The 17042-nt window shown below is 42.6% G+C and overlaps 1 protein-coding gene across 2 annotated transcripts in view; it reads left to right on the top strand.

Moving 5' to 3' along the window:
• The window catches only part of CADM2 (cell adhesion molecule 2), a 1888160-nt gene that overhangs the window by 1713032 nt on the left and 158086 nt on the right, over positions 1–17042 (top strand). The window contains exon 9 of one of the 2 annotated variants that reach the window (XM_069204144.1): positions 8579–8695. The exons of the other annotated variant lie outside the window; for it this stretch is intronic. Coding sequence (XP_069060245.1) covers positions 8579–8695 — 117 coding nt within the window. The remainder of the gene's footprint in view (positions 1–8578; positions 8696–17042) is intronic. 2 annotated transcript variants of the gene reach the window in all.

Consider the following 17042-nt stretch of genomic DNA (forward strand, 5'->3'; position numbering starts at 1 on the left):
CTGAATTCAACCTGCAGTGGCAGGGCTGGGGCATGTTTTAAGGTGCTACTTAAGTGGGTAGCACAATCAGTGCTGCATGCCCAATAGTAGCATCTAATCTACAGGCCTGGACCATGTAGTGCACTTTAATAGAGACTTAGAAGTACATTAAATATGTCAATTGGGTATATAGCAATCAATCCATGTTTTAGGGAGAGAGCACAAGCACTTTAGCACTGGCTAGCATTGGTAATGTATACAGAGTCCTAACGCCATCAAAAATGAATTCAGCAAAAAGTGGAGGGAAACAGGCAAATGTTTTGGGTACCCTCCAAGAAAGGACCATTTCCAAAACATGGTTTCGAGAGAATTTTGAAATACTATCTTAAATGCACTTTATTATTTATCGTTACTGTTGGACTTTTTTTTCCTTATGCAGGGTCATCCCCGGTCTTTTTGTCTCCTGCCTCCTATTTTTTCTGACCTCTTGCTGTTGGCTCTAGGACTCTGAGCACTTTATCACTCCTGCCCAGTGCTAAAGTGCAGCTGCTCGCCCATCTAAAGTTGGTATGATTGGCTTCTACCTAATTGACATATTTAATTTACTTGTGAGTCCCTCGTACCCTCTATACCCAGGGCCTGTAAATTAAATACTACTAGTGGGCCTGCAGAACTGCTTGTGCCACCCACTGAAGTAGACTTTCAAACCTGCCTCAGGCCTGCTAGCGCAGGGCCTGTGTGCGCAGTTTTCTGCCACAGGAATCTGGCATGTAAATTTACTTGCCAGGTCCAGAACTCCCCTTTTACTACATGTAAGTCACCCCTAAGGTACGCCCTAGCTAGCCCTACGGGCAGGGTGCCATGTATGTAGAAGGCAGGACATGTGCCAGGTTGTGTGGCCTGTCCTGGTAGTGACAAACAGCCTAACTTGGTGTCTCACTGCTGTGAGTGCTGCCTTCTCATAGGATTGCATTAGAAATGCCCTGCTTTATGTGTAAGGGGTATTGCCTGATTTATGAGGGGTAGCATAGGCGTGTTTGGTATGGTTGTGATGGTGATAATAAATGCTGCTTACTGGTGTAGGTGTATTTTTTATTACTATGACAGAAATGCCACTTCTAGAAAGTGCACATTTCTCCGTGCTTATGACTCTGGTGTTTTGCAACTTGCCTCCACTCCACGTCTGGGCAGACTGACAGTTGGGGCTTTGTGCATACTTTTCAGACAGTCTGCACACGGGGAGGGTAGAGGTGTCAGAGAGGTGCATCTGCATACTGAATAGTCTTCCTGGGCTGAGAGAAGAGAGAGGAGGAGCACACCTACATTTGTAAAGGCTGTGCCCTGGCCTCACACAATAGGGTTGTTTACCCCCAACTGATGTATGGAGCCTGTGCTGAAGGAGAGAGGGGGCACTCCCAGAACCAGTTGTAACTGGTTGGAACCTCCTCTCCCTACCATTGTAAAACACTGTAAGGACTGAGTATAAGCACCGGGGAATTTTCCCCACAATTTGGAGACTCTTTGAATCATCTTGACCTGGGCACAGAAGGCTGGAAGGACTCACCAGAGACCGCCAAGGACTGCTTCTGTGCTGACCTGTGACCTGCTGGGTCACTGTGAAGGACTTGTCACCTGCTGCATCTTTTTGTGCTGGCCTGTTGCTGGGCCCCTCCACCTGTGGGGCTTTCTACAGAATATTATCCCCCAGGGGCAGGGTGCTGTGGCCCCTGAGCCCTGCATCCATTTTAAAGCACGAGGCATGCTTCACTTTGTTAGTAAGTTAAGCGCTTTGGAAAGCACCTCTTCGGGGACTCCTTTAGCGGTTGCAAGTGCTGCCCCTTTTCTGTATTTTGCTCCTTAAAAAGCGCTCATCTGCTGTGAGGAGGCATCACCACCAAGACACAGGCTGTGTGTTTTTCAGCACCGGTGTGGCGCTGTCCTTTGTGCCTCCTGGGCACGAGAAGACTCGATGTAGCAAGAAATTGGAGCAAGAGCACTCCTCTCATGCCCCTGGAGTGAAGCACGCTCCTCGGGGCGCCCCGGGGCACAGGCAGGCCCCTACATTGGTGCCTGCCTTTTCCGACGGCCAGACGGGCCGCTGAGTGCTGCTGGTGCCGGTGGGCAGGGACAGAAGCCACATTGGTGGCTCCCTCGCCCCACCAGGCCCCTGTTGGTTCCTTCTGCTGGGCAGGCGGAAAGGAAGCCTCACTGGCGGCTCTCCCTGCCCCCACAAAACTCCTGACCTGTCTTCAGAGGCTGCAGGCAGGGCGGGAACCCAGCTTGAGGTGCCCACGCACCGCTGGTCTCCATTTGTGGCCCCTTGTGGGCCAGTGCCAGTTGGTGGTTCCCTCCCGCATTGGAGGGCCAGTGCAGGCCCGGGGGGGGGCAAGAAATTGCAGGCCCCAGGAGGCACCCCCTCTCCCCTGCATTATCCCGAGGACACTGGCCCCCCTGGTGAGGGCCGGTTGAGGCCCGGGGGACCCCCAGTGATGGTGGGTCCCTGGAGGGGCCCATCCACAGCACAGAGGAGGTGTGTGCCACCCTCCTCTGCCTCAAAGGATACCAAAGGCCCCTGTTTTGCACAGAGCAGCGCCGGGGGCCCCATTTTTAATCTTCTAGGCACTGGAGGTGCCTTCATCATTACAACAGGTATTCCCTAAAGGAACCATATATTTATTCTAAGTTCTTTCTACAGACTTTGTGTATACATATATTGCCTACCTGATTTATGATGTTTACAAATGTATGAAAATGTTCCTGTTATGGGCATACCGTGCTAATATGTTTCTATGACTTGCCATGTGGTTTATAATGTTCCTACTATGGGCGTTTATGATATTCGTATGACAAGTGTTCTGGTGTAATAACATGTTTCCTGACTACTGCTTATGTTGCGGAATATAACATATGCGTTATATGTGTGTTATATGTGACTACTGCTAGTTTGCAGAGTAACTAATGTGTAAGGTTCTGACAACTGCTAAGGTAGCAGAATACTACTGCTATGTGATGTTTGGTCTAATAATTGTGTTGTGTACAATACAGTATATTTTCATATAATCTGGTGTTGTGTTTCCTTTGTGGTGGGGATAGTGTGTCACCTGTGCTGTGTGTGTCATGCAAATGCTTTACACATTGCGTCTGGGATAGGCCTGACTGCTCGTGCCAAGCTACAAATGGGGTGAGCAGGGGTTATCTTGGATGTGCCACTCCCTTGCCCTGACTAGAGTGGGTGGGTTCTGCCTGGCTGAGGTGCATACCCTAGCCAACCCGAAACCCCATTTCTAACAGTTACATACACGTGTTGAATTTGATTCTGACTCCAGAATCATAGGATGTTCTTAGGATGTATATGTATGCAAGGGAACATTTTGACTGTCAGTGGAGATCAGGTCCTTTGCCTGATCGGTTGTGTTTCGGCATCTTCTGTGTGAGGATAATAAAAAATATTTCTATGCACCTGTGGTGTTGGTGTATCCTTTCAACACTATTTCAGTTGAGATCTGCAAAACTTGGAAATATTGTATTCTTTTCCTTTGTCATTTTTCTAATTTCAAATTCCATGCGTTTATTGTGAAATCATACAATGTGTGTATCATACTATTTGATTCTTTCTACGTTTTTAGCTTTTTAGGGACACATACAATTTTATAATCATAACTTTACACAGATCTATATTTCATGATTCCTTCAAGACTGTTACAGCTTTTAACCCATGTTGTACCTCTCTTACTAGAGAGGAACAACGAGTCTGTTTCTAGCCCTTTCAGTGTAAAGGGAGTGAGATGTGGTGGTGCAGGCTTTATGGAAGGATATTTTATTCCGCTGGATTCATGCTAATTGCCTAAACTATCAGGTACTACTTCATAAACCTAAATCAATTAGGAGAAATATTAATGGTAGCTTATGTCCTTAGTGTTTTATGATGTTTAATTTTTTGCTACTCTACAGTTATAATTGAAGGGCTTGTCTGCTTTAGACATCCCACCCCAAGCATACCACAATATACTACCTAACTTTGATTGCATATAAATGCAGACCACATAATACATTAAAAGTGGTTCGCTGGGTATAAAGTATGAGGCTAATTTTGTTTTATTGGCACACAGTAACTGCAGTGACATATTACACGGCAGCTCCATAAATGAATCGTTAATTTGTTGCTGAATAATTTAAGACCCCCGTGTTCTCTGAACTACAATCTGATACATGTAGCCGGCCTCGTAAAATGCTTCTACCACGACAGCTATAAAACATTTTGCTGAGCACTGATGGTTATGTATGTGTGCGTACGGAGGGGGGGAGGGGTACAAATTGACACCGGAGGAGGCCTGAATGTTTCTGCTAGCTCCACTATGGAACGTTTGAGTTTTTACCACAATTTATTGTTTGCAGAACTGACATTTACCTCCACTGCTTGAGAAAGAAAAAAAGTATTTTTTGACAAAATCGTTCTCACTTTTTATGCTGATCAATTAATCTCCCTAATAGAAATTATTAAAGTCATGATTGCTCTATATCTCTATAGAACTTATTACGTTCCTTTTGGTATACCTGGCTTAAGCTTAGGTGGCACTGGTGCAACGGCAGTCTTTCTGTCTCAGACGTTGTTAAGAATAGGTCCAGCTCTGTTGATTATATTTGTTTTCTTCTGCTTCCCTGCTTTTGGTAATGGCTGGCTTGTTTTTAGCATAACGTTATTTTGCTGCTGTCCATTTATTTCGAATTTTTATGTAGGGTGATATGTCTGGCTCAAATGCATCAGAGTGCCAGATGGTTCTCAGTGTTAGGGTGTCATCTTGATTTGTCTCGCAGACCTACATTTTTAACTCGCACTCACCTGTGCAAAAGCCATATAAATTAGTACCATGTCATGTAACTAAGGTGTACAAGTCAGAGTTAATAGTAGGTCTTATTTAGGGCTTGCAGTAACAATACCCTGGTTGCATTTATCTATAAATTCCACATGGTACTATCCACCATTTCTCAAAGTTTCTTATTTTGTACCCTGTGGTATTATTAATCAAGTGTCAACGTTTCCTATTTTACAGCTTGCTGGGCAAAAATTACTAATGCACACTTCTTGTGTTTGAAGAACTGACATACAAATTACATATAGGCACAACTCTATATTAGTTGCATTAAACAAGTTGAGGCCTGAATTAGATGAGTAGTAATGGCAACATTGCCAAAATTCACTACCTAGCTCCTCTACATGTACAATGAACCTATTCAGAGTTACCGGCATGGTGGAAATCCATCCATCATAGACTCCATTGGCTTTAATTTCTCTGACCATGCCTACAGTGGTGACCTCTCTAAAAAAAAGACTTCACATTCTGTCTCTGAAATGCTAGGAAACACACCCAGGGCCATATAATGCATAGTGCCCTAAGGGCCCACCTTGTGTGTATGCCTGCTTTTGCGCCCGAGGTATTATGGTATTACCGAAGGCATCACAAAAGCTTGTATTGCCCCTATGAAGATGCACATGGAATGCCAATGCAATCTTGAAAGGGTGTTCCCTCTCAAGTTAGCACTGACACTCCATTTGCCCCAGAGCAAAGACACCAGGCACAAAGGCAAATACGCCATCAGCAGGCACACTGACTTTACACCTCAAAAGGATGGTTTACCATCCTTTAGTGCTACCACCTCAAGGGCGGAAGAGGGTCCCATCAACTATCATTAACATTTGGACTCCCTATGCATTTCCCCGCAGGTCGGTGCAGTCACTCACTGCACTTGCCTGGTGGGGATAGCTGTCCCTCTTTAAAGTGAAATATGTTGCTGTCTGTATAGAGAAAAACAGGGCAGATGTTTCACCCAGCTATTCTGTATTTCAATACTAGACTTCCCTCAGGGCAGCTCAAGTTCACTGCTGCCTTAGGGGCAGCACATTACTTGTAAAAGGGTGCATTGTCCCTGTTTGCACTCTCCAACTATTTTAAGGTGCATTGGGTGCAAAAAGAGACAGTGCACCCCTTGCATAATAGAGGCCCTGACATGGTTTGGAGGCTAGATATATATGCATGGACAAAATAGTAACAATCCCGTGAAGTGCACACAAAAGGAATTTATTCCATGGAGTCCATAAATCAAGGATTATGTAAAAAAAACACTTTAATAGTTCACAGACAGAAATCGGAGATCATCCTATGCTATCCCCTTTCTATTCTACATGGTTGGAGTGGGTAACGTAGTTCCCAATATTACCATTATATTTGTTTTTTTAAATAACAGTGGTGAGATTTAAATTCACTTTTGCGTCACAACTTGTACATATTTCTTTTTTTTAATTGTAAATATGAAAAACTTGCAAATGTACTAAATTTGTCTTTTCTGCATGGTCTTCCCAGATTTGTAGCCTTTTCCTGGAACATACTTTTGTTAGTATTAGGACTCCTTGCATACTCACACGAATGCTGCAGTATATGTGTTATGGCCCATGACAAACATGGTTTCATCCAATGTATCTATTTAACTCTGCTGTACATCCATTGTAGATGATTAAACACATGCACCTATGTCATGAAAGGTTAAATGACATGTGAGGGCTGTGGTATGCGTTTTTACCACCCATATGTATGACAAAAATATACTGTATGTCTACCAAACACAGATGTGTTCTTGCTGTGCTACAGTTTGAGTGCAGTTTGAGTGCAATTTGAGTGCCTAGCAGTGGGACATGGCATGGAAAATTACCTTTGCCATAAAGCAGAAGCCAATCTTTCTGTAATCTTAAATTAGCTCTACAGAATGCCTTGTATTCCTGCAGGACAGGGTGCTAGGATATAAAAATAGGACACGCTATATATTGGGGTTATTATGCTCTCTCAGTGAAATAAAATCCAAAGCCATTACACTGTGTAGGCTTTACTAGACCTTTCCCTGATCTCGTTTACATGGGATTAAAATGTTTATTTTGAATGTCCACATTGGGAAATGCTAGAAAAATGCTTCAAAGGTATTTCCTACTTGCTTTACAAAATGTGATCTACATGTAAGTGGAAAAGGACGTTGTTAAAAGTGTGCTTTAGCCTGCCTCATTCCCATTGTTGAGGCCAACTCATTCCTAAAATAATAAACCAATTCCTTTTGTTTATTGGCTTGAAGTGTTTTGATGACAGTCCTAAACAACATGCACATTGTTAAGATACAACGCTGGTGATATTGCTCCAAAGCAATGTACATAAAGATGTACATAAAAAGATATAAGACATTACAAAAGAGGCATGAAACGTGTAACGTGTGCCATGAAAGAGAAGTGTTAACATTTCAGAATTTGCATTCCATTGAATCAGTGGAATTGTAGTATTCTTAAATATCGAAATATGGTAAGTATTAAATATTTGACCTTTTCTTTCCTTTTTTCCTTTTCACAGCATTAACTCATTATCCTCAACAGTACCTTCATGTTGGGATGTGACTGGACAACCCTATAACACTATATAAAATTGCAAAATAAAATACATTTTCATTATGCATTGCACATATTTTAGTCCTGCTATCATGATCACCTGAACACATGGCCCCTTGCACTTACATTTAACTACTTGCAACAGTATTTCCTTGTTTGGAATAAATTGATATAGACAGAGCATATCTCTTACTAAATTTAATTTGTCCTGCTGTTAGTGGTCTATGTTTTTGACTCACTATTTTAACTCTGCCAAATAAAGTAATTCATTATTCTAGAACCGCATTCCTTTATTAGTGTTATTGTACAGAAGTTCCAGCTTCTCAAACATTTAAGAGTTTTGGTTTGTCTCTTTCAGTTGTTAAAACTTTCAGGGCATTTCTCACTATTTGCAACTTGTTGAGGTGCCCAGTCTTGTTTTAAGGATATACACAATTCATACTCATGACAAATATTTGCATACCAATCATTTTTAAACAATAAGTTTTGGACAATTTTGGTCATTCTGAAACCCGCCTGCATTGTAACATTAAAGCTGGTGTGAGCATGGAAACAAATTTACTTAAAGGTCCCATTTCAAATTGGAGTTTAAAATTTGCTGCAAAACAGCATTATGCAAAGAAGGGAATGAGGATGTCACTTTGACAGGTCAGGTCTTAGTACGTCTTTGCACTAGAGAAGTCCTTTGAATTACAAAAGAATATTAATTAGAAGCTATTTGCCTTTTTCTCCTATTATTGATTGTGACTGAACATGGCTTTGCAGGTGATATGTTTACTTTTTTACAATGTCATTTTTGCTTTAGCAACTCATTGTGCTTCATGTTCACTGCATGCTGTATCCCTCATTGTGTTTCCCTCTGTGTTTGGACATCTTAAGTGACCTGGAAGAAAATTGAAGTAATTACATTCTTGTCTTGTGGTTTATGGCAAATGAATGAAGCCTAGTGATTTCATTATCATGCTAGTCAGAAGGTCTGAACTTACTGCAGCTCCCATGCTTCTGGGATCTAGCAGCAGAGAGGAACCACATGGCAGGGATTGCATGGATGTACGCCTTTGCACATGTTTTCATTTGCCAAGTTATGCGTTTACCAAAGCCATTGTTAGATTTCATTTGGTTGCATGGTTTGATTTTGTCTTCATATGTTTGTGTCTTTTTATTTTTTCCATTCACCAGATGTTCCAAACACTTTGTTTTCAACCACTATCATCCCCTCTTTTACCACTGAAACTGTCACAACCTCTGTAACCATAACAACCTGCACAAGCACATCTGCAGCCGTCTTCACCGGAGGTACTGTATGTTTTTTTTCTTCCAATCACAAGCAAGTTTACTTTGTAAAAAGGGAGCAGTAGGCAATTGGCAAGCTTAGAAGTACACATTCAGACACACAATTGGTGGTTGGTGTGTGACTACGATGTGTGAATGGCCACAACAACTCAGCATTTCAGAAATAAATGCCATTTTTATTTCAACATACTTGCAATGTTTCTGATATGTAACAGTATGTTGTGAGCTGTTTTGCCAAATTATTTTCACATCAGACATTTGATGTCAAGATGACTCAACACTGCATCTTTTTTATATAATTTATAATTACATTGCTCACATCCTGATTTGCATGTTGTGGGGTGGAAGTGGAGAGTATTGCTGTGGCATTCATTAAACTAATAAGAATGGAGTAAGAATATGAAAACAGTAATTTTGTACTGAATTGGTTATATTCTGAATTAATATGACATTCTACAACATGGAACCCAGGGGCACAGCCTGTTGTGTACAGGGCCTCTATTTTTCTCATTGATTCTGGTGGTTATATTGCACTTTTAGACTAATAACCAAAGGCTGAACAACTGAGCACTAGCAATGCCTCCCTTGAATGTAAGAGGAGAAAACACAAATTTATATGAGATTAGTCACTCTTCCCCACACCCCCACATTCTATGTGTCACAATCGTAAACTGATCTTCAATGACACCTTGGAAACAAAAAACCAATAATGAAAGCAATACACTCTACCACAAAGATATTTTTTCTTCAAAATTATAGCTTTGCAGCCATTCTGGTTTATGCAGTTACGTTTACAAGAATGCATGACGTAAACTAACATGCTTACAGACTGCCTCATATAAAGTATATGTAAGTAATAAAGCATTTCTCAATTATGCTTTCAACGAGAGCAATGAGTCTTTTCACCCATCATAAGGGGTGGAGAAATCAGGCATCATAACTCAAACAACAATTCCAAATGACAGTATGACCCATTTGGCCATATAAGGAAAAGTCCAGTCTTGAAATACATAAACAATAAATATGACAAAGGTATTTACTGCAGGTATAGACTGAAATTTATGTAAATGATTCTCAAAACACAACTACAGAGATACAGAATCACCATGGGCTGACCAAGGCAACGAAAAATGTTAGATAAAGACTTTGAACTAAACACTAAGCACTATGCAGAGTGCAGCACACACAGAAAAAGCATAAACAAGGAAAAATAAAAATATTTCTCCTTGTTGCACCACTTTAACGCCACCCCTAAGGTGGCATTAGCTCTTGGCGCCACCTAGGGTTTATGTTTTCTTGTAAATCTGGGGTGGTGTCACAAGCAATGAGTGTTGTGTGGAAACGCCCACAGCAACACCCATTGAACTCCCCTCTGCCGCATAACTCTGTGTCAGGGGGCCATATTTACAAGTTGAGGTTAAGCCACTTGTTAGAAATGGGGTTTCTGGTTGGCTATGGTAATCACCTCAGCCAGGCAGAACCTACCCACTCTGGTCAGTGCAAGGGAGTTACACATCCAAGATAACCCCTGCTCACCCCCTTGGTAGCTTGGCACGAGCAGTCAGGCCTAACCCGGAGGCAATGTGTAAAGCGTTTGCACAACACACACAGCACACGTGACGCAAAATGTACACCACAAAGTAAACACAACACTGAGCTATGTAAAAAAAATTGTATTGCACAAAACATAATTAGACTAACATTACACATCAGTAATACCCTGCTACCTTAGCAGTTGTCAGAACGGTACACAAGTTACTAATACTCTGCAAGAATAAGCAGTAGTCACATTAGAACACATAGGTACTCAGGATTCTGCAATATAAGCAGTAGTCAGGAATCACAGTAAAGAATTATATGCACTTGTCATGAACATCTCGTAAATACCCATAAAAGGAACATTGGAGAACATATCACAAGTCATAAAAGTACATATCAGCATGTCATGCCTATAAAAGGAACATCAGCACATATATGTAGCGTCATAAAAGCAGGTAGGAAACATATAAACAAGGTCCATACTAGGCTCACTGAGCCAATATATCCCTAAAAGTACCTGGTTATATGGAGATAAGGCACTCCTAGTGCCTAGAAGATGAGCCTGGGGGCCCCTGGCGCTCCTATGCGCAAAACGGGGGCCACACGGTGCTTCTGGGGAGTGTGGTGGACTGCACCCTCTCTGTTGCAACAAACGGGCCCCTCCTGGGGCCCCCGATCTCTGTGGAGGCCTCCCTCAGCCTTCGCACGCCCTTCACAAAGGGTGGGGGCCAAGCAAAGCCCAACAATCAGGAATGGGGGCGAGAGGACGGGGCCTCCGTTGACGCCTCCCTTCCCCAGGGATAATGCCCGATTAAAAAATAGGAGCGTCCAGCTCCTATGGCAGAGACTGGGGGTAGGGGGGCATTCCCCTCACCTCCCCCTGAATCCTGCTCCTCAGGGGTGATCCTGGGATCCGGAGGAGACCTCCGATGAGGTATCTCTCCCTCCTGGGACTGCAGATGCACACTTGCCCGCACCCGATGTGATGCACAAGTGTTTTTCTATTGAATCCCGGGCCGCTGCGGTAATTCAATAGAAATGGAAGGCAGCTGGTGCCCCGGGGGTACTGATAGGAGCACTCTTGCTCCGTTTACCTTTTCCCGTTCTCCGGGGGCATCAAAGAGTGCGCGATACCTGCGCTTGGTCAGAAGATGATGCCCGGGCTGTGGCGGTGATTGTGGGGCAGCCAAGAAGTGCTTTTCAAAGTGCTAAGACCATATTTGTAGCCTGTGTGGTAGCGGTGATTATCCTGCATGGAAATGTGCCTCGAAGCGCAAGGGGGCACATAAGAGCGCTCTCCAAGCACTAAGGAGACATTGAGGCAGCGCTCTTTGTGCAGGGAAAAGTTACAGGGGTCGGGGGCCACAGCACCCTACTCCTGGAGACAGAGGGTAAGGCAGCACAGAGCTACCAGGACCCAACACAGGCCAGCACAAGGGGTGCAGATGGTGGCAGTTCCCCCTAGTGACCAGGCAGGTCACAGGTCAGCACAGCAGCAGCATTCCAAGGTGGTTTCCTGGTGAGTCCATTCAGCAGCGTCCTGTGTCCAGTTTCAAGTCCCAAGAATGTCCAAAGAATGTCTAAATTGTGGGGAAAATTCCCCTGTACTGATACTAAGTTTACAGTGTTTTTTCCAAAGGGGAGGAGAGGGGGTTCCAACCAGTTACAACGGGTTCTGGGAGTGACCTTTCTCTCCTCCAGCACAGGCTCCAAACATCAGTTGGGGGTAAACAACCCTATTGTGTGAGGCTAGGGCAGAGCCTTAACAAATGCAGGTGTGCCCCACCTCTCCCTTCTCTCAGCCCAGGAAGGCTATACAATATGTAGATGCACCTCTGTGACACCTCCACTCTCCCTGTGTACAGGCTGTCTGAAAAGTATGCACAAAGCTCCAACTGTCAGTCTGCCCAGACGTGGATTGGAGGCAAGCTGCAAAACACCAGTTATAAGCACAGATAAATGTGCACTTTCTAGAAGTGGCATTTCTGTAATAGTAATAAAAAATACACATACACTAGTAATGAGCATTTTGAATCACTTTCACAACCATACCAAACATGCCTATGCTACCCCTCATAAATCAGACAATACCCCTTACACCTAAAGCAAGGCATTTCTAATGCAATCCTATGAGAAGGTAGCCCTCACAGCAGTGATACACCAAGTTAGGCTGTTTGTCACTACCAGGACAGGCCATGCAATCTGGCACATGTCCTGCCTTCTATATACATGGCATCCTGCCCATAGGGCTAGCTAGGGCGTACCTTAGAAGTCACATACATGTAGTAAAAGGGGAGTTCTGGGCCTGGCAAGTAAATTTAGATGCCAGGTCCCTGTGGCAGAAACAGCGCACACAGTCCCTGCGCTAGCAGGCCTGAGATAGGTTTGAAAGGCTACTTCAGTGGGTTGCACAAGCAGCACTGCAGGTCCACTGGTAGTATTTAATTTACAGACCCTGGGTATAGGGATACCACTTTGCAAGGGACTTATAGGTAAATTAAATATGCCAATTAGGTATAAGCCAATCATACCAATTTTACAAGGGAGCGCACATGAACTTTAGTACTGGTTAGTAGTGAAAAAGTGCTCAGAGTCATAACGTCAGCCAACAAAGGTCAGAAAAATAAGGAAGCAAAAGGCAAAACATCTGGGGAATGACCCTGTAAAAGAGCCAGGTCCAACACCACCTAAAGTGGCTCAGCGCTGCCATGTAAATGTTCAAATGGGCACAGCACCACCAGAGCGTTGCTGAAAGTGATGCTCCGGTGGTGCTAGGGGCTTGTAAATAAGTCCCTAAATGTTTTGAGTATATAACATATTAGGTAAATTACAATTGTGTTCTTGTTCATGTTTGTTCAACTGCTCTCTCTGGCATGCTAACCAATTATTTCCCCTCCTGCTCCCAAAGTAGCTTTATTTAATAAATATTTGGCCCATACAGTGGTTGACTGAAACAATTACCGAAAATGTTTTGTTGCATGACATCTCTTTCTGCCCACTGACTTATTGTAGTGCAAGTGCCTTCTTTCTTCCTGCTAGTACATTCATTACTTATTGACTTCCTGATATAGAGAATATTACTTCAAGTGTTACAAAAAATATCACCAATTATGATAGAGTGTGAAGTTCTAAGCAATTAAACATATGTAATGTTTCTTCTTTAATCTACCCAATATATACTAATTTCATATGTCTTTTTAAACATTGATTGTATCTTTCAGGTAGGATATCAATTTTCCCCTTGTTTTAAGATTTTCTAAATAGGTGGACACATAAATACTTGACAAAGGCACTGCTTTCAAAGGGTGCAAAAGACTGCATGGACACCATTTAGGGGTCACCAGAGGTTGCAGCTGCGACCTCTGGTTTATCCTCATGACTCCTGGCAAATGTGTGCCAGGAACAGAGGAACAGCTTGTCTTTGGATGTCGATTTTAACTTTATTTTACTTGTTTTCTATCGATTTATGTATTACACTAATAGTGAATAATATTCAATATTATTGTAATAAAAAATGAAGTACAATTAGCTGGTATGGAACCCTGTCTGGTAGCTGTGGTAAGTAAAAATGCTTTTAAATGAATGTTGTTTGAGGGCTTGCAGCAAGATGTGTTCATGTTAGAGAGTGTGTGTATAAGTGAATGTATGTGTAAGCATGTGTGTGTGAGTGAAAGTAAAGGTCAAATGACCTATGATGTCCCCTCTGCTCCCCCTGGCATTTTGGTAAATTGAGAGTCCATGGTGAAATGATTAGCATTTCCACAGATAATACTAACATCAAGCTTAGGACACCTAATAATTTGTGGGACTGTATGTCTCTACCTATATTACTATGCAACATCTTTAGTCCTGATGCACAAAACCCACCAAACTCAATGATGTCCTAAAACCGGAGTCGTCCAACCGGAAATAATAAAAATAATTCACTTCTCTTATGCTTCGAATACAGACCTTTTTGTAGTGCATCACATCATGTTACGAAAGTCTCATTAAGAACTTCACACATTAAATCTATTCACTACACCCAGCAGGATAGACTTTTATTTTTCACTTATTCTGCAATGACGATTTTACCTCTGTGGCACACAAAATGTAAGTACATTTTAAATGAGAGGACTGCCTCTCTATGATTGTGGAGATTTTTTCCTTGCTAAATACATTGAAAATACACTGAAAATGTACCAGTTGCTTTTTGGGTGACATTCATTTTCATGAAAACAACCTAAATTGTTGCAGCTTTAGCAGGCTTTACTTTTAGCTGCAGCTGAATGGACAGCATAGGAATGGGCATAAAGTTTCAAATTTTTCTTTCCATGGAGCCTTCAGCTTAATCCAGGACAGGGGCGCTGTGTTTTGGAAACCGTAGGATTTGAGACCAGTAGGCAAGTTATCCTGATTGAATAGTGAGCCACATAGCTTGTACTTGAGCCATTGAGAACTTTGGTCTACATACATGTGTAGCTCTAAAAAGCGAATTTTTCATGATACAACAATATCAAATACTTGTAAATATCTATAGTTGAAAGCTAAGGCCCCTATTTATACTCAGTTTGCGTTGAATTAGAGTCAATTTTTTTACCCTAATTCAGCGCAAACCTAACTCCATATTTATACTTTGTCATTAGAGACGTCTAGCGCCAAAGTTATGGAGTTAACATCGTTTTCTGGACGGGAAAACCTACCTTGCATCAATGAGATGCAAGGTAGGCGTTCCCGTCCAGAAAAGGACGATATGGCCTTTGCGCCATATTTATCCCCCCATGCTAAAATACAGCAAGGGGGCCCTAAATAATGGTGCTAAGCTTACGTAGTGCCATTATTTAATGACTGGGTATGTGCAGGCATAAGGGGACCTGTAGGCATATTTCCATGGTCGGAGACTATGGAAATTGCCCACAGGTGCCCTTCCCTGACACCAGGGACACCCAACCCACACCAGGAGGACATGTAAGGATGGGGGACCCATCCAGGGTAAGTCCAGGTAAGTATTTCTTTTCCTCACCAACACCGCTCAGGGACCCTGGGTTGGGGCCCCCTGCATGGCTCTGGCCCCAATGCCCATGCCCAGGGGACATTTGTGCTCTGGGGATGGCCATTAGTGTGGTGGGCATGGCTCCTGTTTTTACGAAGACAGGAGCCATGTCCATGGGGGTTGTGTGCTAGAAAATGGCTCTACAATGCTTAGAGGCACAAGCCCCGGTTCCCCCTACGCTTCCCCAGTTCTGTTAGCGTCCTTTCCAAGGATGCTATCAGGGCATTAGCGCCGGCTAGCACCATTCCATAAATGGCCAGCGCTATACTTTTTCACGCAAAACTGCGCAAACGCAGTTTTGCATGAAGAAGTATAAATCTGCCCCTACTTGCTAATGGCTGTCTTTTCTTAACTATTCTCCATTAAATATGTAAACCAATACACCAAATGGGTTAAAAGTAACCAGGATAATAGATCACAAGATATCCATCATTTTGTAGTCTAGTACACCTTCGACCCTTTGTCTGGACAAGGTTTGCTGAATTAATGTATGTATACCAAAATTGAAAAGGGTGTATTTGAGACAGAAATGTGTGTATTTTCAGAACGCATATTCTGATGTTTGGAGAAAATTGTTGGATTTCCAAAGTATATGTAATATTTGAGTGATAAATCATGTGGTGCTGGGGAGACATATAATCCATAATGTTTGCTTGGTGCTAGGAACATTGCGACCAGGGATTGTGACCAAGGATGTTATACAAGTGGAAGCACTCAAATTGATAAAGCCTTTGATACAATACTGACTGGTGCACCTAAGTGATCCCTTCTAGTAACCTTGCATATGCTGCCTACTAATGTAATCTTGTCTGATGTTGTCACCATCACAACAATAAAATTAGTACCTCATGATTAATTTCATTGAACATAAGTAGTTCTTATTATAGAAAAGATTGGAGACCTCTGGCTTAGACACAAAGACATACCAAGAAACGCTTTAGAAATAAATTTATATGTGTGAGAGAATCCCAAAACCAAATATGCTCAAAATATGAAATTACAACTACAGCTGGAGAAAGGTGGGTGGGGAACATCGGAATGAAGAGACAGTAGAGGAGGGCAAAATAGCATGATTCTAGTCAATGTTATGGGATCATATGCATGAATGATACGTTACCATGCGGGGAGGTCCCATGGGTTACTTAACAGAATGTTCAATTTACTGTATGTGTAAATTACAGCCCAAATAAAGATGACTCATTGGTCTTTGATTGCTTGCTGGCTGAACTACATCTACAGCCCGAGTTTCTGATAATATGTGGTGACTTTAATTTCTCTTCACCCCAGCATTAAGTTGTCGCGCCGTGGGTCATAGAGTCAGGCTGTGGTGGAAGGCTGCAACTTAGGGATGCTCTGAAACAAGCAATGACATCTTACCTGCTTGTGGACGTTTGGCATAACTGTTGTCCCAGGGAGTCATGATTTAATTTCTATCCATTCACCATAACTCATTCTCATTTAAACTATTTTCTCTCACCACAGATGGATATGCAGATTAATCCAAGATTAGTATCTGACCACAACTCATTGTCTTTGTTCATTCAACCCAAAAGACCTGTTAAGTTTGCGCCGGATTTGCATTAAACAAAATGATGGAAAAATGTCGCAAACAGAGTATAAATATGCCCCTTAGAGCTATATGTTGGATCAAGTTCTACTATCTGCGTATGGGATGCACATAAAGCTTTTTGCAGGGGATACACTCTGAACTTTGCCTCTCTTCAGCGCAATGAATCAGGAATGGCTCAGTGTGAAGCCAGCCAAGACTGGTGGCAGGTC

This window comes from Pleurodeles waltl, chromosome 8 (genome assembly GCF_031143425.1).
Source record: "Pleurodeles waltl isolate 20211129_DDA chromosome 8, aPleWal1.hap1.20221129, whole genome shotgun sequence".
Taxonomy (NCBI): Eukaryota; Metazoa; Chordata; class Amphibia; order Caudata; family Salamandridae; genus Pleurodeles; species Pleurodeles waltl.